The sequence below is a fragment of the Fusarium subglutinans genome (genome assembly GCF_013396075.1).
Source record: "Fusarium subglutinans strain NRRL 66333 chromosome Unknown NRRL66333_c0000026, whole genome shotgun sequence".
Taxonomy (NCBI): domain Eukaryota; kingdom Fungi; phylum Ascomycota; class Sordariomycetes; order Hypocreales; family Nectriaceae; genus Fusarium; species Fusarium subglutinans.
In genome coordinates, this window is record NW_023502089.1 from 391,903 (window position 1) to 416,621 (window position 24,719).

Below are 24,719 nucleotides of genomic sequence, written 5' to 3' on the forward strand. Positions count from 1 at the left end.
GGCAGTCTAGTGAGTAACAGGTCAAATTAGCTATCTAAAGGGGCATCGCTCAAGACATTCTTCACCGCATCAAGTTCCATCCACTGATAGACCAATGAACTGTCCGCTTAGGAACCTCCTCCTCCACCACAACCACCACCTCCTCCTCCGCATCCACCGCCACCGCCGCATCCTCCCCCTCCCCCTCCACAACCTCCCCCTCCAGAACAAGCAGCGCCAGCACATCCACCACCACCATCTCCACCACCCGCACATCCTCCGCCCGCTGCATTACCTCCACAACTTCCCGCCGCACAACCAGGCGCAGCTCCATACGCGTACGCCACAGGAACAAACACAACCGGCGCCATAAAGGGTCCGTACACTAGACATATCAGTCAGCATTCAATCTTCACAAGGAGAGCTAAACTCACTCCAGTAGGAATAACCCCAGTGATCGTAGTACTGATCCTTGGGAGGAAGCTTGCGGCCCTTCTTCTCAGCGCGCTTACACGCTTTTTGGTAGTTTTCTTCAAGACGCTTGTTCTGAACCTCTCGAAGTCTGTTTTGTACTTTTTCAACGTGGCTTGCTGCGACGAGGCCTTCGTTTGATGTGCGGACGGCGTTGTGGGAGGAGATATGGGCTGAGTTGTCGGGAGGACACATATCTGCTGCCCCAGACTCGTAAAACTTGTCGGCAACTAGATTTGTTAGTCACGCTTCTCATACAAAGAGGGGGGTTGCGTACTCTTTTCGCTGTGGGAGAGCTTGAGAACGCGGCCGATTGATGTGACGTGTGCGGCTCGTACGCTCTCGCAGTACCAGCATGTGCACTCTGAGTAGACCTCATCAAACATCTCTTGATAAATCTTGCTCGTCCACTCAAACCCATCGTTTAACTTCCCATCCTCGATCTTGTCATCGTGTCGCACGTATTTGAAGACTCGTTTGGTGGTGTACATATAGTACGACAAAGGCATGAGTTGGTGGGTATGCCAGCCAAGATCGACATCAAGCGTAGGAACGGCAGTCTTCTTGGGATTCTTGGCGATGATCCTCATGAAGCGATTGTACTTCAAGCAACATCTTTCCATGGTCTCTCGTGCGGTGGGGGAGTGCAGCCAGTCAAGCTTGCACATCTTCTCAGCAAAGATACCCTGTCGCATCACAGCGCCGCAGAGATCAAGAGCAAAAGGGCTGAAGTTCTCCCAGTATCGAGACATCATCTTCCGAATACAGACCTTTGAGAAAGCGGGCACGAGGCCCGCTCGTGCACTTGCGACCTTGCCGTTGATTGTAGCGAGAGCACTCGGTTTGAGAAGCGCCTCAGACTCGATCAGCTTGCGCACAGTCTCCATGGTTGGCGGATCCTCAGGGTCCGGTGAATCAAGAAGATTCTGGATCTGAATGCGCAAAACATGCTGAATCATGCGATTGGGAAACATGCGCTGATCCAATGGTGCGTTGACAAATGAATTTCCGTAGCGAACGGTGATGGGAACGGGGGTTCCGCTGTTAGGCCAGAGAATTGTGCCAGGCATAGGATAGCTCTTTAAAACGACGTTCTCAGTATCCTTGCAGAACTTGACAACGCTGAGGGTCTCTTTTGTCACGCGGGTATTGCATTTTGGACAGCGCGCCTCAAACCTGATGTCGCCGTAGCCTGCGCCCATCAAGCCAGGTCGATCTGGGGACTTTGGTGTTTCCTCGAGACCGCAGGTAGTCCAGGGGACATCGAATGGTTGCGCACAGTTCTTGTTAGGGCATGAGATGGCCTTGGTGAGGGGATCGTCGACATTGTCCCACTGACGGCCTGTTTGGGCGACCCAGCGAGCCTTGTCGTCGTCGGAGACGTTGTAGCTAAAGGAGCCATCGACGGCGGCGTTGACGAGACTCCATGGCATACCAGACTGCCAAAATTGACGATGGCCTTGGCGGATGCAGTCTTCAAGAAAGTTGTAGGGATTCAGCATATGAGAGTGATATACCATCAACACGTCTGCAGTTTGTTAGTGCTTGCCTTGTTTAGTAGTTAGAGTGGCTCACCAAGAGGCGGAAGGGCCTTCTTCTCCCACCAGCGAGGTGCATCTCCAACTGGAAACTGCGCAAAAGATGGAGAGTCCTTATCAGTCATGGCACCCTCCGTCAACCGGCTCAGTTCCCTCGGGAGTGAATCCCACCACGCCTCATACCGATCAACAGCCCTCGCGACAAACAGCGCCCATCGCTTCTCACGGATTTTGCTCAGCGACTTCTTCTTATCTTCTAGTTCACGGTTGAAATTCCCCGCAGCGGGATGTTCATCAACGTCGCCGTTCTCATGGACTACTATGTTTCCATCGGCGCGCGTATCCCATAATCCCCAGAGACCGTCTGTGTAGCCAATATCCTCCTTCAACGCTTCGAATGCGAAGAGGAGACGGAGATGGGCGAGGCAGGTGCTGGAGTCTGGCTCGTGGGGGAGGGAGTTGATTTGGAGATCTGTGAAAGGTGCTGGGAGGTCATCTGGGACGGGGGCGGGTGTATCGTCCACGGCTTGATAAGCCGGAGGGGCGGCCATTTTAACAAAGTGAAAATAATATGCAAGTAATGGTATCCTTGTTTGAATGAATGAGGTTGATTGTTGTTGATAATTGTCTTGTTATTTATTGTTTGTTGAGATGGAAACTTGGCAGTTTATATCACGGAACTGTGCCGCGGTGCAGGACCCCTCGATCTTGCCATCTTCTCTGCGTTTACATCATTTGTGGACAAGCGAGGCAGTGCAGGCGCGTGTGTGACTGGTTGGATAAACAAAGCCAGCGGAATTGATCACAAGGGTAAATCAGAATCATGCCGATGATCCGATTGACTCTGAAGCCCGTTTGCTGGTGCACTAACAAGTCTGCGGGGTCATGCACGTTATTGGGGTAATTGCTGTTAGGCTAATAACTAACGTTACAGCGCCACCGCCCGGCTACATACACCTAACTCACACTGCATACAGCAGGCAACAGAATTCTTAGAGCTAAGCCTCGGGGAGATCGACTCGGGCGGCGATTTTTATGCAATCGCTGCAGGACTGGGCGTAATGATCCACGCCAAGATGGAGCATCTGATTGAATGCGAAAATGGAAGGATTCTTTCCTTCCTTCTAGAAGGCCTTGGGCTATGCCTTGCATGTTATGGTTTGGGGCTGTGATGTCGCGCTGCATGCCTATCACGTCTGTCTGTTCTGGACCGTCATGGATTGGGGGCCGAGGACTAACACAACACACAACACGTCAGCGATAAGAAATCAGGTCATTGGAATTTGGCAATGACAATTACGTACCAGGCCTGATGCTTGAAGTGTTGGCTGCAGATGAGTCTACGTGCATCTCGCCTCAACATCCTCGATTGGGAATGCGAAAATTGCGAGACGGCCCGCGATGCCTACGCAACGAGAGAATCCTCTAATCTACACGCGGAAATCAAGCCTTAGATCCAACAACAAAATTAACGGGTCAAAAGCCCCGATCTTATAATTCGTGGCTGGATTGAGTGGCTTTTTTGCGACGAACCATTGCGTGTTGGCTGCACCATCATCTCGGTGTTTTGGCGTAAGACGGGCCATTCACCTCAAATAAGCCGGTGCAAATCACCGATATCACTTTGTATTTAGACTCATCTCGCAAATAAAGTTATCAGATCAATTCTTCATCATTCATTCATACCCGACTATTTCCCTAAAAATGTCCACACTCAAAGTTCTCGTTGTAGGCGGAGGCATCGCCGGCCCCTCAGTAGCCCACTGGCTCTCCCGTACTGGCGCAGAAATCACCCTCATCGAGCGCTCCCCCAAACCCAGAACAAACGGCCAGCAGCTTGATCTTCGTCATCAAGGTGTAGCGGTAATGAAGAAAATGGGTATTGAGCCTGCGATTCGCGCTAAGCATGTTCATGAAGTCGGAACGCAGATGATTGACACGAATGGCCGGACCAAAGTGTTCTTCCCGACGATTGAGAGCGGGACTGGGCATCAGAGTGTCACGACCGAGTATGAGATTATGCGTGGTGATCTCGTCAATATCCTGTTGGGGCTTACGCGGGATAAGAAGAATGTGAAGCATCGCTTTGGAACAAGTGTTGCGAGCCTGACGCAGGATGATGAGAGTGATCCGAATGGCAAGGTCCATGTCGGGTTTGATGATGGTCAAAAAGGCGATTTTGATCTCGTCGTCGCTGCTGATGGCACGGGTTCGAGGACGCGACAGCTCATGCTTGGACCTGATGCTCCAGATCCACGACATTTCCTCGGTGGCTACATCGGCTTCTTCAGTGTCTTGTCCAAACCACACGACACAAATCGCTTCACGTTCTGCCATATGCCTGGCTCACGCTGGCTCGGCACAAGAAAGGACAGTCCAGACATGACACGCGTGTACATGAACATACAGAGTCAGAACGAGGGTCTCGCAGCGGCGCACAAGTCGGGAAAGCTAGATGATCTCAAGGCTGCTTGGGCGGATGTCTTCGCAGATGGAAAATGGGAGAGTGCTCGGTTCATGGAGGCCTTGAAGAATTCATCAGAGGTAGATGATCTCTATTCCACGCCCTGCCAAGAAGTTCGACTCCCGCCTGGATCATGGTCCAAAGGCCGTGTCGTAGCCCTCGGCGACGCAGCGCATGCTCAGACTGCAAATGGCTTCGGAACAACATGGGGTATGGTCGGATCATACATCCTCGCTGGCGAAGTAGCGACTCTGTACAAGCAAGATCCCAGCAAGGGAGTTGTGCAGGGCGTCAAGCGATATGAGGAGGTCTTTCGACCGATAGCGACGTCTCTGCAGGGCGACCAAAGCGCATTTGCTAAAGCGATGTTTGCGCCAAAGACGCAACTTGGGGTGCTGATGCTTCACACGCTGGGAAAACTGGCATTGTGGTTCAAGCTAGATCAAGGAATGGGCCTTGACTCCAAGATCGCAAACTGGCAACTTCCAGAATATCCAGTACTAAACGCTGAAAAATAAAATTGGGGTATCAATCAACAAAGCTGTATAATAGTTAGACACGCAATTCATCTCTTCTCAATGATTACAAAACTCACCTCAAGATGAGTCAAAACACACACAGAGGTATATACACAACGAAAAGGCCCGAGGTATCAATATCACAGATCACAAGGAAAATTTCATCGTCGGACACTATTCTGCGACGACAGGGAACCTCTACCGCCAGACTCAGTCATGCTAGGTGTATGTTGTTCACGCTCCTGCAGCCGCGAGATGGAGTTGACGTCTTTGGCGCCTGGTAAGCTGATTGCGTCGTAGTCCAGATAGGCGTACGCACGCTGTCCCTCAATGACCTCCTCGACGTCCCGTGGGCTACGGGAGCGGCGGAGGGCGACAGAGTTGGTGTAGGTGTTGGAGGCGTGACTGAGGCCGTTGGCTGGATAGGTGGTGTTGCCGGAGGAGAGGCCTGGGATGAACTTGCGGAATATGGGGCGGAGAAGAGCGAGGCAGCCTGGGAGGGTTAGTGGGATGTTGAAAGGGAGGACTGAGGGGAGGCTTACTGGTGAAGACGGCGAGGTGGACTTCGACGTTGGCCCAGACCATGGCGAGGGAGAAGTCGTAGGGGAATTCTCGTGAGTTGGAGGTGTATTTCTGGGCCTCGACGATCTGAAAGATGGAAGCAATGCCGACCCTGAGAGTGTAAGCGATGGATATGCTCATGATCGAGAGTGAACTTACAATGAACCCAGACTGAAAATACCAATGACAGCAATCTTTTGCCCCAGTATCAACTTCATCCTCACAACCTCAAACAAGGGCAAAGCCAGGATGATAAAATCCATCAAACAATGCGTCAAATCAGTGCCGAGATAATACTGTCCGATATTATTCATGCACTTCCCATCAATCGACTTATCCCAATACGCCTGCACAGGCATGCAGTGGAAGATGGTCATGAAGGTCCGGATGGTGATCCAGCATCCACAGCATACCATCAAGATCATGATCGGTACGCGTATAGACGAGAACTGAAAGATGCGACGGTAAAAGGTGAGTACGGACATCTTGCTGAGAAAGATGGACCACGAGTAGAGAATCTCGCTGGCGAAGAGAATCTCGTGAGATTTCTCGAGGATGTGATCGATTTTATCTTCGGGGAAGTGGCCGATTTTGCGACCCATGTAGAAACATGTAGTCCCTTGATTTTGTCAATTAAATTCATAAGATGAAATGAGAGGGACGTCACTCACACACGATGAGAAGAATTGCATAACCAAGAGCCACAAACTACACGAAGCATGAGCATGAGCATTTATTAATCACGTCTTGTTAACTTTAGGGTGAAAGGCGTACCCAAGCTGCGATTGACAAGGCATCGTCATAACCAACACCCATCTTAGTCATGCGCCGCGCCTTGATCCTAAGAATCAGCGCGAGCGCACTCGCAGGCACGGGGATGATGATGGCGGCCCAGACATTGGGAACCCGGCCCGTCATGATTGAAGCGGCAGCGAAGACACGCTGCTAGGAGTCATTGAATTGCGTAAAAGCGAGAAAAATGAAGGATGAGAGAGAGCTGGGGGGGGGAAGACGAGAGGATGGGGGGGAAATAGAGGGGCGACGAGGGAGCCTTTATGCCCAAGATACGAGCGGTAGGATTTGCCTTGGATTACTGTGAGTGATAGGGTGTCGGTGCTGGTAGGGGCCAAGCAATTAGCATTGCCACGACGTTGACAGGCCAAGCCGCCTTTTCTGTGCAACCCTCCCCCCAGGGCCAGTACCAAAAGCTGAAAAGAGAGAGAGCAGCCACTGGTAAATTAAAACACACACAGACAGACAGATTACGCCCCGTCAGCTTGGCCCTTCCATAAAACGGCTGCCTTATTTTCAACCCTTGTCTGCATCACCCAAGCATTCGCTCAATGGGGGGAAAAGTCGCGCAGTCATGCCCACTCACACTAAAGATTGCCCTGTTGGGTGAATCAAAGGGCCCAGGCTCACGGCGCTGATCAAGTGACCCCAAGATAAGGAAGGGTTCAATTGGCCCAAGCTGAAAAACGCGGTCGTTATCTCTCCTGCTCAAGGGTTACAGTACGTAGAGATAGGCTTTTTGCACCTTCTTGATGGGGGCTAGTCGTATGTCGGTGAGATTTGTTCTACAAGCCTTCTTTTTGTTCTTTTTCATGGTTTTTGATAAGAAAAGAATTGGAATTTGCAAGGAATTGGGTTTTATTTTTTTGGTATACGTCACAAGGGCCGGGGCCGGTAGAAGTAGTGGATGTTCTACCCCAGGTTTGCAGTCCCCACTTGGGCCAGCGTTAGCCGTTGGAATCTGCCGCTCGCCGTTAAAATGAGGCTTTCTTTTGAAACTGGGTGCTTATCGCACGCTTCTTTAATTGAAAGGAACGACGAAGTGGTGTGAACAACTCCCCAGCAGCCTCGTGAGGTAGGCTGTGAGCACATGCATTTCAGATGACTCATTTAAATACAAAATTGTTTGCTTGCTCTGATAAAGAGAATAAAGGAATACAGCATGCACTGGCCTGGACCGTGCTGTGAGGCTTGGTTTGGGGAGCAAACTTGGTTATTGAGCGACGCATTGGTAATTACTGCGATAAGCTGTCCTCGAGAGTTGAATCGGCAATCGATCAATCGATCCTTCGCTTGTTTGTCGAGGCCACCGTCATCTCCATCCGCATCGTCAGTAGGGAATTGTTTCTGCACGGTCCATGATCTCCTGGCAATTATTCCAAATCTTCCTCCTGTTTCTCAGCCCCGGCAGTTCTGCCCACCGTCGGGTCAACTCCCCCCGCAAATGCGTCCAATTCGTACTCCTGCGGTCCAGCATCCTCACAGGCGTAGTAGCGTATCCCTGCCTCTGTCTCTCCTCAAGCTGGGCTGCCAATCCGACCAATCTACTAATCTCTGCTGCATCATCTTCAGATCCATTGTCGTCTTCACGACGCTCCCACAGTTGCTCCTGGATGTCGTACAACGGCTTGCCGAGTCTTCGCTGCTCAGCTGCTGTTGTCGTGACGAAGAATGAGAGCGGGAGGGAGCTCCACGCTTCGTAGAGCCAGGGGAGCTCGCGGAGGGTTAGGTGGTAGAAGAGCGATTGGGGCAGATGGCGGAACGTTCGTGATGAGAGGCGCAGGTTGGCGATGTCCCAGGAATCTAGCTGCAGTAGAATCTCGAGCTTGATCTCTTGCGGAAACTTGGAGAATATGTCTGTAGAGTTCGGCGCTGGGTAAGTCGCTTCCGAGCAAATATCTCCAGGAGTGCAGACGTCCTGTACTGAATCGAGAATATCCTGTAGCCCTGGAATAAAGCACGGATTCGCGGCAAGAAACTCGTCGCCGGCGTGATGTACCCAGTGCGTCCGACTTGCCCTCTTCACAGCGGCATGTTCTGGCAGCTTGAACTTGGGCCCCTTTCTCAGTTGTCCCCAACTCACGAGAGCATTGGTATTCACAAAGCCATATCGATATATCGACGCTCGCTTATACACCTCAAAGCATGCCGGATGAAATGCCATGTCCAGAAACCGAATGTCGCTGCGACTATAGTGGACGTTGTTGCGTGCTGGAAAGACTTGTGCATCGTACCGTCTGCGATCAGATTCCATGGCATCGCCCAAGCCGCTAAGTGCATAACGGCCCTGCTTCTCAAAATCTTCAAGTTCGCTCTCCGGTGGGTTCCACGACTTCTTGCGGATCAAGAGGCATTGGTATGTGCTGCACTCTCTCATTGCCTCGACTGAGATGCGGCTTCCGTGGTATGCATTTGTTGATCTGCAACTGGGTCCGGAAATGTGTTCAGAGCCCAGATTTCTCGGGGAGGGGATGGAATGGCAGTCTGGCTGGACGCATTTCTGGCTTCCAGGATATTCTCCAGGGCCAACTCTTGCATGGCTGAAGAATGCTGCAGAAGAGGGTTCCCCAGCTGCTCGGTGACGACGAATGTTGAAGCTCACGCCGCAAATCATGCAAGGAGGATCTACAAGTGGCGCATCTGTGTGGTGATAGTAACCTACGCTCTGCATCACTTCGTCATCATACTCGCTGTGGTCGACCCAGATCATAGACATTGCTTCGTTCAGGTTTACCGGGAGGTCTGTGCCTGTTTGATAGTACCTAGGCTTAGTTTAAGACGGATCGACGGACTTGTGCTCGTTTGATGCTAGCGGAGGTAGAATGGGAATGGTTCGAAGAATTGTGGGTGCGGGGTTGAAACATGTCTTCAGAATTTCTCCCCTCTTAAGTTGATAGTTGATAGTGTATACTTCCCCTCGCAGGTAATTTAGCCCATACTTATGTAGACGCTATCTGCTGTCATCTCCACAACCGAGCTCTTATCGATAAGCACGAGTCTTTGGCGCGAGATGAACACGAAGTTGACGTGGGTCCACTGAACCGCGTTCCTCTCCATCACTGTACAAGCAGCTAACCAAATACATAGTATGCTACACCATTGAAACCTACCTTCAATTGAGATTAATTTCCAAGCAAACCCTACGCAATGCCAGAACTTCTCGCGCCCCTCCAGTCGGAAGCCTTGAACGCTAAGAAAGCGGTTGGATTCGCGTTGATGCCCTGACTCAGGTTCCTCACTGACCATTCCAAGCTCAATGAAAGTATCATCAAAGGCAAGCAAGCCGAAGCAGCTACACTCAAAGAAAATTCCACGCAAAGGTCTTCACCTGCGAAAAATACTACCCCAGCTTCTGGTAAGCAGCGCAAGGCTGAACTGTCCCTCGATGAAGAAATCGCTGCATGCAAGCCTTGCAAGGCGGACCTTAACGACACCATAGACTACGCCACTTTTGAGAACGATAGCCTTCCCAGCTGCAATGTCATCCGTACCAAGTTAAACAAGCTTTTTGACTCGGGCGTCATGAACAAGGCTGAGTTCTGCAGAGCCACCGGTACCAACTCAAACTCCCTTAACAAATTCCTCAAGCAGAAAGGTCCCTTTGGCGGATCCAAAAGTGCCGTTTGGCGTAGTGCATATGTATGGTTCCAACAGCGTGAAGTCATGGGTCTCCAAATGCCAGATACCAAGAAACGCCAGCGCGAGGAGAGTAAGAAGGACACTGCCGATAGAACTCCTTCCAAGGCTTCAACCACAAAAGCCCTTCCTGACATCAGTGACATTCACCTCGAAGGCGAAGAAACAGACGATGTTTCCATCTACGATGACTGCGATGAGATTCGCCGCAAGATAAACGCACACATGAAGATCCCCAGCGTGACGCAAGCCCAATTCTGCCGAGACATACGCATAGTTCAAGGCACCCACGTGCAAGGGTATACAGCCGAAGCAACTTTCAGACTTTCGAAAGGCAAAGGGCAGTGATGCGGGTGCAAAGAGTTCGGTGTTTTATGGAGCGTACGTTTACTTTGAGAAGATGAGGATTGCGCAGAAGAAGCCGGTTACGAAACAAGGGATGAGATGACCGTTATGTATCCTGGGGGCATTCCGAGAGATAGGGATGATAGGACTACTTGGATCATCGCTGCGGCTTAGCCAGGTTTGTTGGTCGGTCTGGGGAAATGTTGGATGTGTTCTGTTTGGATGTTTGAACCCGTGGGCTCAGTAGGGATCGTGCTTGGTTGATATCTGCTGGTCAGCATGTAGAAATAGCTGTACCACTTGGCTATTTGTTTAATGAGATCCCGTTTGTGCGTCTGAAGTGTAGCTGCTACCTGTAACGAATAAAATTGCAACTCTCACCAGGCAGTTCTCGAGGACATGAGAGGAGCACTAACAACGCCCCCAATATAAAGCAGCGCTTGCTCTTGTATGTTTACACAAAGAGATGCGAGCCAGACCTCCACTGCAACAGAATAAATCGATCCGCTCAGAGATATCTTGCGCGCACCGAGGAGAGGCATTGTTATAAATTGGACAAGACATTCAATGGTGTCTTGTCAAAGCCGAGCCCGCGACATAACTGGTCCAGGGTAAGCGCATATCGAGAGGTCATAGTAAGCAAACAACAGACAACATCACGACCAGCAAAAACAAAAATACAACGCAACAGGATAGGCAATTTGAGAAGGCAAAAATGGCAAAAGATACATACAACAGCGGGGATTCGCTGGTCGTCACCGACCCAACTACTAGTCCGCCGGTTAGTGGCTTGACTATGGGAGAGCGGACGGGATCCCGTATTTTCCACTACCTTTGGTCGTATGTGTTAGACTGCCAGCGAGTTACGCCCTATAGTCATACAGACCCAGTGGGTTCTTGAAGGAGTTTTAGTGGGTCGGTGCGCTGTTGCGGCCCAGAACTCCTACAGTCTGTAATTCCTATTGAAATGTATAGAATTTGTTATGCTTGGCTATTGCTGTATCTAAAACTGTTACCGAAAGTTACTTCGACTCTCCATAAGCTTTGGTTATCCTTTGGTGCTGTATTATTCGACGTCACGATCCCCATTGTAGATGAGTATACGGATATCCAATTCATGAAACAATTTAGAACCCCGATTGCAGCACGGAAAGTTGAGCAGATATCCGAATTAAATCATGGTCTGTTGTCTCGAGCATTACTCCAAGCGAACGATACTTCAGCTAAGAAGCTTTTGCTTATATTTCCCCCTCATCGACCCTTTGCCAACGCAATGCGCACCATCCAGCAAACGAAGAGCTACCCTACAGAACTGGTGGATGAGATGCACAGCGATATTGTCCAGTCTCAAGCCGTAGTAGCGCCCTAGCTTCGTCAATCCTTCTCCAACATTCACCGCTGAGAAATCTCTGTTCTGATCGACCCTTTGCAGTGTTTCTATAGCAATAGAATTGAACATTACTTGGCAGCCTCATCTATTTGCAGAATTCTCATTCAATCATGATGTTATTTGCTCAAGTCTCCGCGATACCCACTGAACCTGGTCGCATTTCTCCAGTAGCGAAATGAGGCTGACAAAAAAAAGTGGCTGGGCCAAAATCAGAGTTTTCACTCTGCCTCAGGCGCAACCCCCCAAGCCCCACTGTACCTCTCTATAAAAAACCAATCCTCCTCCGACCTTTGGGATTTTTTTCTTTTCTTCTTCATGTCGACAATACTTCAGTACGTCCCCCCTACCTACTATCATCACTCACCTCGCCGAACGGTCGCTAACAACGCCTCCAGGAGAATCATTTCTATAGTATTCGACCTTCTCTTGGTTCCCTAAAAGAGCCACAGATCCCACCCTGGTTGATGAATGTATATCCTCGACACCCTAGAGTGAATACCCTCTTGGTCCTCTCGCTCTGTCCGCAAGGATGGCGGTGGTTGTACTCGTGCAGCTGCTGTATAGAGATGGTTTGCTTGATGATCTCGACCCCAGCTGTGGTCTTGCCTTTGGGCGCGTGGCTGGGGTGGGTGTTGATGGACGTCTGACAGGCGTGTTTTCTGTTTTATTCTTTTCATTGCTTTCTGGGGCTTGTCTCCGGGAGTGAGGAAGATGGCCTGAGGCGCGATGATTGGTATCGCAGTTTCGGCATCGTGATGTGAATGTGAATGTGAACGTGACCCTTGTCTCACTCTGAGATCTGCCATCTTACTCCGTGGCTTATTTCTATTTTTGTTCAAGGAAGATTAAATGTAGCCCAATACTCACCGCGATATACTAGCTGGAAAGCTCCTGTGGATATAGCGGTCCATCATCATGGCCACATCCCGTAACGTACTCTTGGAAGTGCTATTTGTAGACCATATCTCCTGTCCAATCCTGAATCGACAAAGGCTCTTGAGTCAAAATTTGGATCACGTAGACATTTGGTGCAAGGGTGAGGATAACGTCGCTGATTCGAGCCACGATGTTTTCACCACGTTACTGTCTGGTACTGTTCACTGACCATGCCTTGTTTCCCAATGCCCGAAGTTCTTTGTTGGCACAGGTCAACTTCTTTCATGGTGCTGGGCCGTAACATTGAGTCACAATGTCCCTTTGTTTCTTGGTTCCTTGTTCACAGCCAGCGCTGCTGGAGCGACGGCCCGTCACGCATGAGAACGACAAAGAGGATAGTATTTATACCTGCTGCAACTTCTACTCTCGATTCTCCCAGTTACCAATCAACAACACCAAAAGCTACGAGAGCAACAATATTCACCATGTGTATCATCAAATCTACCCCCAGAACCTGCGGCAACTGCGAAGCCGAGGACACCGCGCTTACTAAGAAAGAAGAATGCGAAGCCGTCAAAGAGGGCAAGGCCTGCTCGGGAGAGAAAACGATCGTGGGCAACGATGGATGGCTGTGTCCAGCATGCTATGCCAATACAGCTCGCGGCTCGTGCTACAGGGTACCAGACGACTATCAGCCGAAAATTCGACAGGAAGTCGCCAAGAAAGATACTGGTTCCTTCACGGATAAGGTCAAGAAGGTGTTCGGCAAGAAGTAGACAACATGCTTCTATATCAGCACCGAGTACACTGTCAAGCCGACAACTAACACAAAACACCGAGTAAGGTTTCTGCACTGTAAGATGATGAAGGTCTAGAATCGTATCAGAGCTTAATTTTAGGAGGCTCGAGAAGGCAATACAGCGGCTCATACATATCATTCGCAAGTGTAGCAAATAAATACATCGCTGGTAAATACCGAGCCTCTGGTCTCTATTGCACGCCATGTACCTGTGAAGCAAAACGAGTGTGACTTTTGAGTGTTCAGTAAGCTACAAGGTTAATGAACTCACTTGAAGTGAAGCAGTGAGGATGTAAAGCGAGACTGCCGTGAACGTTGACCCAAGCAAGGCGTATGATGCAAACACCATCTGTCAGGTCTATCAACTCAAAGTTAGTCCAAAGGGGCCACTGCAGCTCTGCTTCACTGGGCGTTCGCGTGGACAGCTGAGCCATTACTCAGAGTGCTGATGTTGAAGCAACTGCAGTTCAACATGAACCAAGTTCTGTGTGCTGATCTAATATATTTGCCATGAAAACTGAGTTTGTCTAAGCTGTGACCGCCGTAACATGTGTAGTCTGAATCATTAGCTTGTTATACTGACTCACCACCAACATCTGCACCTGTTCACACCGGTCATATCAAAAATCCAATCAAAACTATTATATATAATCCCGCAAGCACTCCCACTCTCCAAGTAGCTCAACTCAACCCCAAGCATTTCATCCAACCAACCAAGTCTACAAGAACTCCCAATAACACCTTCAATCATGTGCAAAGACCTATATTGCCGTAACCTTTGTGGTGCCTGCGAGAAAGAGCCTAACGTTCGAGAAAGACTCACATACGTGAGTCTAGGAAGAGAGGAATGCGAAACTGCCAAGAGAAGGGGGCAGAAATGTCGACATGAGATTAAAGAAGAGAGGGACGGCTATTGCCAGGTATGCGGGGAGCACACGATGTATGGACTGTATGAGGTTGGACGATATTGGTAGGGAACCGTACGGTTGAGGACTTCTTGAAGTTGGAAGTTTAAAGCATAATTCTTGCCTTATTAGATTGACTCAGTTGAACTGTTAAGAAGACTCAAAAGAATTAAATTATCTGCCCCGAAGTCCCTAGAACAGTCTCAACCAGAACTTCATTCGTGAATAAGTAGAACATTCTATCAGAGAATAAACTAAAGCTGAATTGGTTTCAGTTTCATTCACTCACATTCCGTCTATGAGTGCTCATGCTTTCGTCCTGCAACTGAGTGAAATATGATGTCGTTATTTGTAACTACAAGCTTGTGCCAAGCTCTTCAAGAACAGTTCTCCGATTTTGGTCTGATGGAGAGCAAAGTTACCACAGGTCGGTGAGCTGCATTTGTAAGTCCAATTGGGGATCAATGTGACACAGCTTCATCAAAGTCCAACCCAGGAAACAGGATTGATTTTCTCGTTGAAGTTCCTCTCGAGAACAACGTTTCGTACCTCACTCCTTCTCATGGTCGGACCCCGAAGACTCCCTGTCCTCTGCACACTGCCTGTAGCTTGTGGCACGATCTTTGATACAACCTCTCTCTGCCCTCTTCAGCTTCATCGGGGAGAAAGTTGTGGAGTTCAAGGACAAGTAGCCGATCCTGATTGATTAGGCTTCCGCCGGCTGTTCAGAAAGGCTATGCCTGTTAGCTGTAGCTTGTTCTTGTGTTCGACGAACGGAAACACCTCTCACTGAACCAACAGCTCGTTCTTCAGTCTGATCTCATCGCTGTCTGGTACCGTGTAGTCTAGAGGGTTACATACGAAGACGGTAGACATATCGTAATTGTTGAGAGCAATACCAAGAACCGTCTTGATCTAAGCCCCTGGCGTTGTAAATATACCTCGGAGAGCGTGGCGAGGTCATTTGGGTGTTGACTTTACGTAAGTTTGGTCACAATGTCTAAAAGTTCAGCATCAACATAGTGGAACTGTCCATCTAGTAAGCGCGTCAGCGTCCAATAGTCTTTGCCATCGTCATCACAGCAAACATCACCGATGTCGCTGGGCGATCTTGCTAACTAAGGGACAGAAGTTATCATAATTACGACCGATCTCGGATAATGCATCGAATATAGCGTTGGAGACGGAAGAACTGAATGTTTGGTGAAGTCTTAAAGGCATACGGATGGAAATCAGCTCGCGGCGGGCGTCGTACTCGATGTTGCTTGAAAATTTGGGTGGAAGCTGGTGTAGTCTTCATAGTTAAGGCGGAGACTCGCTAGCTTTAAGACGTTGCCTTTTGTCTCATGTTCTCGCTTTGCTTCGACCAAGTCTTTGGGATGGCCTATTAGCAGTAGAAGTAGACGCTGGCGGTGAAGCTAGCTGGAGATACTTGCACTGGGCTTGAAACAAGGCCATAGAGGATTCTTTCATAATGTATTGGGGAAGGGAGATGTTGGGCGCGTAGTCTCAGTACTTATACGCGCGTCGAAAGTGATCTGCTTTGTTGATGTTGTTGTTTTGTCTTGGGTTGGACTCAATCGTGACGGCAGGGCCTACAAGCAATAGGGGCTCAATCTAACACGGCAACTCATCAAATATCATGACAGTTAACCTGATTTATTTATAGCTTACCTGATTTCTTCTTTACTTTTTAATCTTATCCTGGGGCTTAGAATACCCGGACTCCTCTCCCCTCTTCTATATTAATTTGTTGCACCATAGCCAGGACTTTTCAGTGCCTGGAGTTCTCTGATTATACTAATCTCATCGTGATATGAAGAATCTTAAAGCTGAATCACTCTGTGCCGCTTCTCGTCAGGGGTGAGTGGCTATGACCTAGGAACAGTGCAAACCTGCAAGACATGACAAGGAAGTTAGATTACTCTAGTTCAAGAGATTACTAAACTCTCTTACGAACATGCCCAGTTTCAATTTTCTTTGTGCTATATTCCAAGTGCTGCTTTTGTACGTGTTGTTCTTGACTAGAACTTGAAGACTTCATTCCATGTTCACTGATGTCCATATAGATTCTTAAGAGCTTATCCTTTATTCGAATATCTAGTGTTCATACTCTAGCAATAAAAGAGAATCCAATAAGGGAAGTTCAACATGAACAAGTTCCAAGTCCATTCCTGAGTCAAGTCGTTAAATACGAGATATGGCCGCATACGAAGCTCAATTCTCATCCACAGCAGTGTAAGTCACCAACTTCCAACACTACATCTTCTCATCACCGCTCTTCAAACTCTTTACTATACACAAACTTCCAGTATCTCTACATTCACGATGTCACAAACTTTGGAAGAGACTATGGAGGATCTCAAGAAACAGCTCATGCAGAACCAGCTGGACAGCCTCCGTATTTCTATCGAGAATCTTGCCAACAGTTTGGGCCGCGTTCCTGCAGGTACCATCGCCAGATCTTGTCTGGCTATCCTGAAAAGCATGATCAGCCTCAGTTACTGCGGTATGATAGTATACATTAACCGAAGTCACGAAGCTGTTATTCAGCACAAACTGGAGCAAATTCAGGAATTTCAGGCCTTGACTTGTTCCTTCGCAGATGATGGGAAAGACGATCGTCGTGGTAGCCATGACCGCAAAGAAAATTTGCTGCATCTCGCATCAAGCATAATGCCTGCGACGTGGTATTTCCACTCATATGACCCTTCGGATTTGTTTATCAAGCAGGCAGAGAACATAAGAGCCATTTGTCTCGATGAGCTAAGGAACCATTATGGGAATTCTTTGATGGTTTCTTCTGATGATGACGAGATGTCTTCTGATGTTGATGCGCCGTTTAAGAGGTGGATGGAAAAAGAAGACGCCAAGTTTGAAAAACACTTCCGATTGCCAGTAATCGACGATGTGGTTTCTGTTACTCTACGGACGTATAAAGACTGCCGGGACCTCAAGTCTCCAAGTCCAGAAGGGATGGCTATACATGCCTTATGCCCCTTAGGTAATGGGGAAGAATGGTCGGTTCGGGAGATTGAAATTTCATCAGAACCAAGCTCATACCCCCGTGGAACAACAATCGAGGCCATCACAATGACGCGCAACCAGCTGGCAGAACATTACGGGGGGAGAGTAGAATATAAGAAAGAGATTCCCGCGACTCACCCTTCGCTTGGTCACCTCGACCTTGACTTTGACAAGGAAATCCCCAAGGAATACGGAATTGTAATTACTTGGAGGTTTGTTGGAAGTGAAGCTTGGAGGGACCGTTATGGTCATATCATTCAGCAGGACCCCTTCCTGTGAGGCTATCTGGGTCATGCTCGACAGTTAAATGGAACTTACTCAAGTGAGTAGGTAGGAATAATCTTTCCCTTTGCTACTTTGACTGTCTGGATGGGAAGCCTGTACAAGTGTATGGGCTCGTTGGGGCTCAGGAGATGTGTTGGAATGTGTTGGTCAGCGCTAAAGTGAGAGATCTACCTGGAAATACCATCTCTGTGTAGATTTACTATACGAGGCTGCTCAAGTGAGCAAAGGAACGAGTGTCAAGGGCATGGTCATCATTTGTGGCAAGTTTACTCAAGTGAGTAGTGTTGGGATGACCAGGACGGGCGCTGTTATATCGAGAGGCACCTAAGTGAGTACATGGGATAGGAAGCTTTTGAATAGACTGAAAATTGGTGGCGTAGCGGTTGTGTTTATTTATTGATATTGACATCGGCGTGAATTGACTTACATTTGGGTTATTACTTACTGTGAACCAGGTGGCATGGCTGACATCAGCGACTCCCAATGAGGAGAGAGAGATTTGAGTGCAGCTCAACTAATACAAAGCCATGCAGAAAGCATTGTCTGCGCTAGACCCCAGAAACATGACCGTGATTTGCTACAGCATTGACTTGCCTAGAGATGGCGAGATCGAGCAGATAAGATCTTGGTCAGGCTAAGAGGAACTTCAGTTTACTTCGGGGACAAGCGTATGCTTAACGGTCTATGACTTCATCTCGTGGATATGCTGGCCGAATGGCCGTCTCATACTGAACGGCTGCATATTTCTTACAGTAGCGCTTCTTACTGACAGTGCAGTTTACGGAGGATTTATTGGAAGGTCCAAGATATTGCGAATTCGCTCATCACAGTCCAGCTTCTCACCGGGGTTCTCAGTTCATGAAATAAGGCGGTGGGAGAACAAAGCTCTCATTATTATGCAAAGCAAGGAGCTGAGCAGAAGAACCATGACCAAGGAAGGTGATCAATTGACTTGAAGAGCGCATGGCCGTTGTATGGGATATTGGGTCTGGGGAAAGGGTAAGGCAAGGATTTTGTCTCTCAATTGCAGTTTCTTGTTCGACATGAGGAGAAGTGAATGCATTTCTGGTGTCGTTAGGTGACTGAATTGAGTTCTCGATGGCCTGGCGTTGCATGCATTTTGGAGCATGGACGGAGTTTAGGTCTGGGGTTGGGCATTGTTGCAGGGGGCTTGAGGGAGTGACTACAGGGGTTGCGCTGATGTATGCACTAACGGTAGCTAGCAGTGGCCAGCTACAGGAGGGGCTATGGTGGGGACGCGCTACCGAAAATGATTTTGGCGACGCATCTCGTCTCGTGTTTTTACACTCAATGGATCATTCACTCGAGTCGAAGCATGTTCATCAAGACATTTCCTTATCTGTTCCTGGCTCCCTGGGTCTAGTTGTATGAGAATTGATAGCCAACCACAAATATGTATTGTTCTCATGGACTGATTACACCAAACTCCATTCCAGAATGAGACAACTTGGAAAAAGCTCTAACGGCGGGTAATCGGGATCGCGCCAATCGCCCGGAAGAAGTCAGCTCGCTTCTGCTCAGCATTTCTAGCACTGCGCAGGTTGAGGGCTCGCAGAAGACCGCCAAGCTCACGAGCTGCAATAGAGAAATCAGAATTGAGCAGCGACCGGGTGATGAATGTTTATGTACATACCGTTGAGTCGCTGGACCTCGCCATAGGTGCGTGGGAAATCGGGGATAGCTTCGCCAGTTACGGGGTTGACCAGAGGGGTGAGGGCCGAGCTAGGCTCAAGAGCTGCGATATTGAGGAGTCTAGCACGGAAGTTGATCATTCTAGAGTCCCTAAGTGTTTGTCAGTAACTATAGGTAGCATGGTCGAGTTCATTGTATTTGTAGGTACTAACTGGCTGGTGAGACGCTGATCATTACGGGCTAATTGCTGGCCATGGTCTACCTTTTTGGGTGACTCTTTTACCATCGCGATCAGTCGGCTTTGAGATGAAAGTTGAGACGAAAGCTGAGATGTTGTTGCTCGTACTGCGAAGGAGGAAAACCGTGGCCCAGCAACCCCACCTCGCGATGTAGCGATCCCTCCTCGCGCGAGAAGCTCGCCCTAGCACGTGACACTGACGCAGGTCAGCGAGGAGACCTTTACTTGCCTAAATTACAATAACTAATCTAAAGCCTCCCAAATCTATCCGAGTTACCTAACTAGGTTTATTACTTGGGATAGAACAAATATGCGTAAAGATATAATGTTGGCCATGACGCTCAATGTACAGGTATTGGGTTGGAGAGGGAGCTCAGGATTAACGAGAGTTAACTGCCTCCCCGTTCCTATCGTTAATCTCTGAGTAGCAAGAGGCGCATATACGGCTTGAGGAAGGGGTGTCTCCCTCTCCGGAAGGATGCAAAGAGCGAGAGATAGCCATTAAGCATCGCCTCAGCGCCATTATTTACAGACCCTGAACTTGACATTGAGTTCGGAGAGTCTTCCTGTGACAGTATCCCGTTTGAATCAGGGTTGTTCAAGTCTGTAGGGATGGGATACTCTTGGGTAGGCGAGAAGGTAGCGTGAGATTCGTTGATTTGAAGTGCGGCACAAGTTGCTAGATCGGAGAGTTTCTCAACCTGTTGCTTTTGATCAGTTTCGGTGTTTATCAGCAGAAATCTCCGGTATACATACAAGTCCAATGCCATGTACTTCGAGGCTAGTCATTTGGAACTGTAAACAGGTGTCAAGAGCCTCACTGGCAATGATCACGGCGTATTCATGACGGAACTCCTCATCGTCAGAAAGAGCTTCGACATAGCCGTGGCTACTAGCCAAAGACCACAGCTTTATCCTGATCCAGTGTCTAGTAACAAGGATATCTGCATGCTGAGCATGAGTATCAATACCAGAAGATCCAGAAAACTGTGGTGGAATCCGGTAACGTCGTAGCAGAGAGAGTATCGTGCTTCTGGTGACGTGTGTCGGGGCCTCTTCTTCCCAGCAGAAACCTTTCCAGCATTTTATTATATCGGGGTCAATAAAGTCCACTTGCTCGAGCATGTTGCTGATACATTCCATGGCAATGATGTTCTCGCTTTCACCCCTGTCATGCGAAGATGCGATGGCGTTCTGTAGCTCTTGCAGCTTGTTCCGGCTTAGTGATTTCGTGCCAGGGATGTAGTCTCTTTGAACCGAGTAGATCCTCTCAATAATTGTGAGGCTGATCAATGTTCGGAGTCTTCGCTGTTTCTCAGTGTCTCCAATCCGGCCGTACGATTCAGGCTTGTCGAGATTCATCACCTCCGCTAGAGCTGCAGCCTCTCTCAGCCGAAATCGGGCTGCATCGAAATTTCCCTTGCAGAATTGACACGCGAACAAAAAGACGCTCGTCATGATTGTTTCTAGAGTCGGACTCTGACCTAGATCAGACTGTGAGTGTAAGTTTACAGCCAGAGCCAAGTGAGCGTCGGCTCTCGCTTCACGATTTGGCCATGAGTGTTTCTCCTGGCTCTGGACTGGCTGCAGAAGGACCAGAGAGCAAATGGCCTGCACCAAAGAGCCGAAAGACCGATCTTGAAGATGTCGTTGACGCGCGATGTTTTGATGCAGATATGAACGGGTGAAGAAGGGCATGGATTGTTGTAGGCGCTCTAGAAACACATCGATGAGCTGCGGGATGGTGCTGTCATCGGCGAGACGATCAAGCACTCCGTTTTGACTGGAGAGATTCTGGAGTGGAGGTGAGAGGTATATTCCGGGACTTTGAGGCACGCTGAATGGTAGTGAGGGCACATAAGGAGGAAGATCTACCACTCCGAGAAGGTTCGTTGGGTAGAAGAAGCACTCCCCCATACCAAGGTCCCAGTATTCTGTTTCCAGCTGCACGGGAGGGACTGTAGTAAGTTGCGTCTCCGCAGAATTGTCCACACGCACTGAATCTAGTTGCTGTGCCTCTGTAGGGGTGCTCACGTCAACGGTTTCAGCAGGTAACCAATCCGCACTCTCTTCATACAAGACGTTAGGCCTCTCGGGGGATACTCTTGAGTTAACGTGTAAGTCACTTGACGCCGGTCGAATGTACCGACGTCTCTTTCGAGGCCGCTCGTATTGGCATTCTGCATTATTCTCTTGACAAGGCGCACATGGGGTACGGCGGTCACACTGTGAGTCGGAGAGTCAGATTCATGAGACCAACAGGAAGTACGGAGTAACTAGGTAGTTAACCGACCTTGATCTTGCGATGAAAACAGTGATCACATGATCTAGTTTGAACAGCACAACCCAAAGATGAATCGAAGACCACTTGGTTCATGTCGAACTGGAATCTCCTTTTCGTGACACAGGGGAGACGGTCCATCTGCAGCAAGAGGGTTTTATGACGGATAAGGAATAAAACCGACGCAGAATTCCCCTGGTCCGACATATGAGCACGGGGGAGACTGCGGGGAACCATGTCTGAACTCTCGGTCCGACAAAGGCCTGGGCCATAAGTCAAGCCATGCAGTTCCCCACGAAGCAGAACTCGGGCTAGTGTCACCCGGTGCTGAAATGCGTTGCCAAATGTGACATGGAGCCTTAAGCCCAATTGGGAATATTCCCACTGCAGACGACAACAGTCAGAAACATGAGTTACAACTGCCGATTTGCAACGCCGTGATATTCAACAGGCCATGTTTGCAGGGATGAAAACGCGCCGAATGCCGTCGTCAAAATCCATCATGTGATTCATCTAGTCTGCTAACGGTGGTTCCGCACCTTCATGGTCTCTCCAAGGCTTCTTTTGCTAATTACCCACGGTGAAATTGTCAACGCAGTCACTCAACAGCCATCATGGCAACCCTCGATTCACCCATCCTTGTCCAGCTTCCATCCAAACGCCACATCTACGAGACTGCTGTCTATGAGGCTCCGTGGAACGCCCCTTCGACGACGTCTCATAGTGGAGTACTCCAGGGCCAAGATCCCCTTGCCACTGCCAAAGCATCAGAAACCCAAAACGAAAATGCTCATCGTCGCTGGAGACCGCGTTATCACCTCATGCCGCCAACCGGCTGGCTGAACGACCCTTGTGCACCAGGCTATGATGCCGTGCATGATGTCTACCACGTTGGATTCCAGTGGAACCCCAAGAAGCCAGAATGGGGCGATATTTCATGGGGAAGCGCACTATCAAAGGACCTTGTTTCCTGGGAGGTCAATGATTTTCCTTCTATTCAACCGTCCAAGAAGCATGATGGAGAAGCTGGGGTCTTCACAGGGTGTTGGAGTCCAGTATCCTCAGTACCAGGCCGGAGCACTGCATTCTATACGTCAGCGCGGATTCTTCCGATACACCATACACTTCCTTACAACTGGGGCTCTGAAGCAATTTGCATTGCTACGTCGGACGATGCTGCTCGTACATGGCAAAGAGGCAATGCACCGACTGTCTTGGATGGCCCTCCACGTCACCTCAATGTCACAGGCTGGCGTGATCCATATGTTGCTAAGTGGCCTTCACTCAGCCGGCTCCTAGGAGACAAGATAGACCAGGGACTGTTTGGGATCGTATCTGGTGGTATTCGCGGTATTGGCCCTGCAGTTTTTGTCTACTCTCTCGAACAGTACGATTTGGCGGCCTGGAACTTCATCTCTGTGCTGACTATAGCACCAACCTCGCAGAGGGAACATCCTTCCCAATGGGAGCCCGACTATGGCGCAAACTGGGAAGTGGTCAACTTCCTTTCACTCCCTGACCCCGACGACCAAGAAATAAGTCATGAGGTATTAATGGTTGGCGTCGAGGGGCGTAGGCAATCTAATGTCGAGCCTCCGGGACGCCACCGCCATTCAGAGTTCAGACGGGATCATGGCCAGATGTGGGTTTCGGGCCCCTTGGTGAAGACTTCAGCGGGGATAGAGATGCAATTCCGTTCTGGCGGCGCTCTGGACTATGGAGCAATTTATGCTGTCAACTCCTTCCATGATCCAAAATCTAACCAGCAAGTAGCGTTTGGCTGGATTGTTGAGGAAGATCTCTCTACAGAACTGAAGGGGGCACAAGGATGGGCCGGACTGTTATCTATCCCGAGAGTCGTCCGGCTGAGCAGGATACGCCATGTTGTCCATGCATTGAAGTCAGATCTGACATCGATAAAGTCACTTGACGTGGTACCAGAAGATAAGCCGCACCAGAAGTTACTCTTTCCAGAAAGCTCTCCTCAGATCTACACGATTACGACCTTATGTGCTTTGCCAGACCCTAGACTCCGCAAGCTTCGCCAAAGTCAGCGATTTCTGGGTCCCGCCACATATAGCACCTTGCCTGACTCTCTGGGAAGCTTGGAATTCGCTCACGGATGCTCATGTTGGGAACTAAATGTATCTTTCGATATTGGCAACGGCGTACATAGTATTGGCTTCATAATAGGCCACACAAAAGGTATGACTACCAGTTGAAGTTCACAAAAGGCGTTTAGAGATTACTGACATTCTTCATTTAAGACTCAGAACTGCGTACTGTGGTCTCGTTCAGTCCTGACTTGGAGAAGCTTACAATCACACGAGCTAAATCCACCAACATGACAGGCATATGCGTGGCGGATGAAGAGGCACCACATACCCTCTTCTCGACCTTGTCTCCTGGAACTGCTGAACCATCTCTGTCCCAAGAGCCCTTGCGGCTCAACGCATTCTTTGACGTGAGCTGTCTCGAGCTTTTCGCCAATGAAAGGACGGCAATTAGTACGCGAGTCTACCCGGAAAGTATGACCTGCTATAGCATTCAGCCGTTTGTGGTAAAGAAGAGTGAACACTCGTGGTCGGGTCAGTTGCTTGAGTGTACAGCGTGGGAGCTCAAGACATCGTGTTGTGAGATTTAGATAGACGCAAATATAGGCCTAAGGGGATTTGTTGATGGGAACGATATCTAAGACTGTTTGAGAATTATTGTGGAAGTTCTTTGCTTTTTCTTTAGCGGCGTTATTTGCAACCCAGAATTACTCAATGTCGGTCAAAGCCTAGGTAATGGTCAAGAAAAGACCCACGTCAGTGATTTGACAGAACCGAAAGGAACTCAAGGCTTGAATATAACGGAGAAAGGACCCCTAGTCGAAGGTCTGCTAACTTTATCCTCACCTTGCCCATCTCTTCTATCCTGTGAGATAGACTTCTCAAGCTCTCTAACCCCTTGGTTTGT

At 49.1% G+C, this 24,719-nt stretch overlaps 9 protein-coding genes across 9 annotated transcripts; 5 read left to right on the forward strand and 4 right to left on the reverse strand.

Moving 5' to 3' along the window:
* Window positions 1-107: 107 nt before the first annotated feature.
* On the reverse strand, window positions 108-2,539 carry FSUBG_3001 (large-conductance mechanosensitive channel; the record flags this gene model as incomplete). The annotated part of the gene is made up of 4 exons (XM_036680837.1): window positions 108-364; window positions 414-680; window positions 728-1,978; window positions 2,026-2,539. 4 exons carry the CDS (start codon window positions 2,537-2,539, stop codon window positions 108-110), a joined length of 2,289 nt encoding a protein of 762 aa, XP_036541589.1.
* Window positions 2,540-3,692: 1,153 nt separating this feature from the next.
* FSUBG_3002 (2-polyprenyl-6-methoxyphenol hydroxylase) lies at window positions 3,693-4,970 on the forward strand (the record flags this gene model as incomplete). Its single annotated transcript, XM_036680838.1, has 1 exon — window positions 3,693-4,970. The coding sequence occupies one exon, from the start codon at window positions 3,693-3,695 to the stop codon at window positions 4,968-4,970; it is 1,278 nt and encodes a 425-aa protein (XP_036541590.1).
* A 161-nt stretch (window positions 4,971-5,131) lies between these two features.
* FSUBG_3003 (uncharacterized protein) lies at window positions 5,132-6,449 on the reverse strand (the record flags this gene model as incomplete). The annotated part of the gene is made up of 5 exons (XM_036680839.1): window positions 5,132-5,463; window positions 5,513-5,643; window positions 5,691-6,150; window positions 6,203-6,239; window positions 6,306-6,449. 5 exons carry the CDS (start codon window positions 6,447-6,449, stop codon window positions 5,132-5,134), a joined length of 1,104 nt encoding a protein of 367 aa, XP_036541591.1.
* A 1,204-nt stretch (window positions 6,450-7,653) lies between these two features.
* On the reverse strand, window positions 7,654-9,039 carry FSUBG_3004 (uncharacterized protein; the record flags this gene model as incomplete). Its single annotated transcript, XM_036680840.1, has 1 exon — window positions 7,654-9,039. One exon carries the CDS (start codon window positions 9,037-9,039, stop codon window positions 7,654-7,656), a length of 1,386 nt encoding a protein of 461 aa, XP_036541592.1.
* Window positions 9,040-9,470: 431 nt separating this feature from the next.
* FSUBG_3005 (uncharacterized protein) lies at window positions 9,471-10,307 on the forward strand (the record flags this gene model as incomplete). The annotated part of the gene is made up of 2 exons (XM_036680841.1): window positions 9,471-9,524; window positions 9,576-10,307. 2 exons carry the CDS (start codon window positions 9,471-9,473, stop codon window positions 10,305-10,307), a joined length of 786 nt encoding a protein of 261 aa, XP_036541593.1.
* A 2,748-nt stretch (window positions 10,308-13,055) lies between these two features.
* FSUBG_3006 (uncharacterized protein) lies at window positions 13,056-13,346 on the forward strand (the record flags this gene model as incomplete). The annotated part of the gene is made up of 1 exon (XM_036680842.1): window positions 13,056-13,346. One exon carries the CDS (start codon window positions 13,056-13,058, stop codon window positions 13,344-13,346), a length of 291 nt encoding a protein of 96 aa, XP_036541594.1.
* Window positions 13,347-16,602: 3,256 nt separating this feature from the next.
* On the forward strand, window positions 16,603-17,580 carry FSUBG_3007 (uncharacterized protein; the record flags this gene model as incomplete). Its single annotated transcript, XM_036680843.1, has 1 exon — window positions 16,603-17,580. The coding sequence occupies one exon, from the start codon at window positions 16,603-16,605 to the stop codon at window positions 17,578-17,580; it is 978 nt and encodes a 325-aa protein (XP_036541595.1).
* A 1,486-nt stretch (window positions 17,581-19,066) lies between these two features.
* FSUBG_3008 (transcription activator amyR) lies at window positions 19,067-21,663 on the reverse strand (the record flags this gene model as incomplete). The annotated part of the gene is made up of 5 exons (XM_036680844.1): window positions 19,067-19,182; window positions 19,241-19,389; window positions 20,012-20,178; window positions 20,234-21,579; window positions 21,624-21,663. 5 exons carry the CDS (start codon window positions 21,661-21,663, stop codon window positions 19,067-19,069), a joined length of 1,818 nt encoding a protein of 605 aa, XP_036541596.1.
* A 709-nt stretch (window positions 21,664-22,372) lies between these two features.
* Window positions 22,373-24,332, forward strand: FSUBG_3009 (glycosyl hydrolases family 32 superfamily; the record flags this gene model as incomplete). The annotated part of the gene is made up of 3 exons (XM_036680845.1): window positions 22,373-23,963; window positions 24,026-24,265; window positions 24,310-24,332. The coding sequence occupies 3 exons, from the start codon at window positions 22,373-22,375 to the stop codon at window positions 24,330-24,332; spliced, it is 1,854 nt and encodes a 617-aa protein (XP_036541597.1).
* Between the last annotated feature and the right edge of the window lie 387 nt (window positions 24,333-24,719).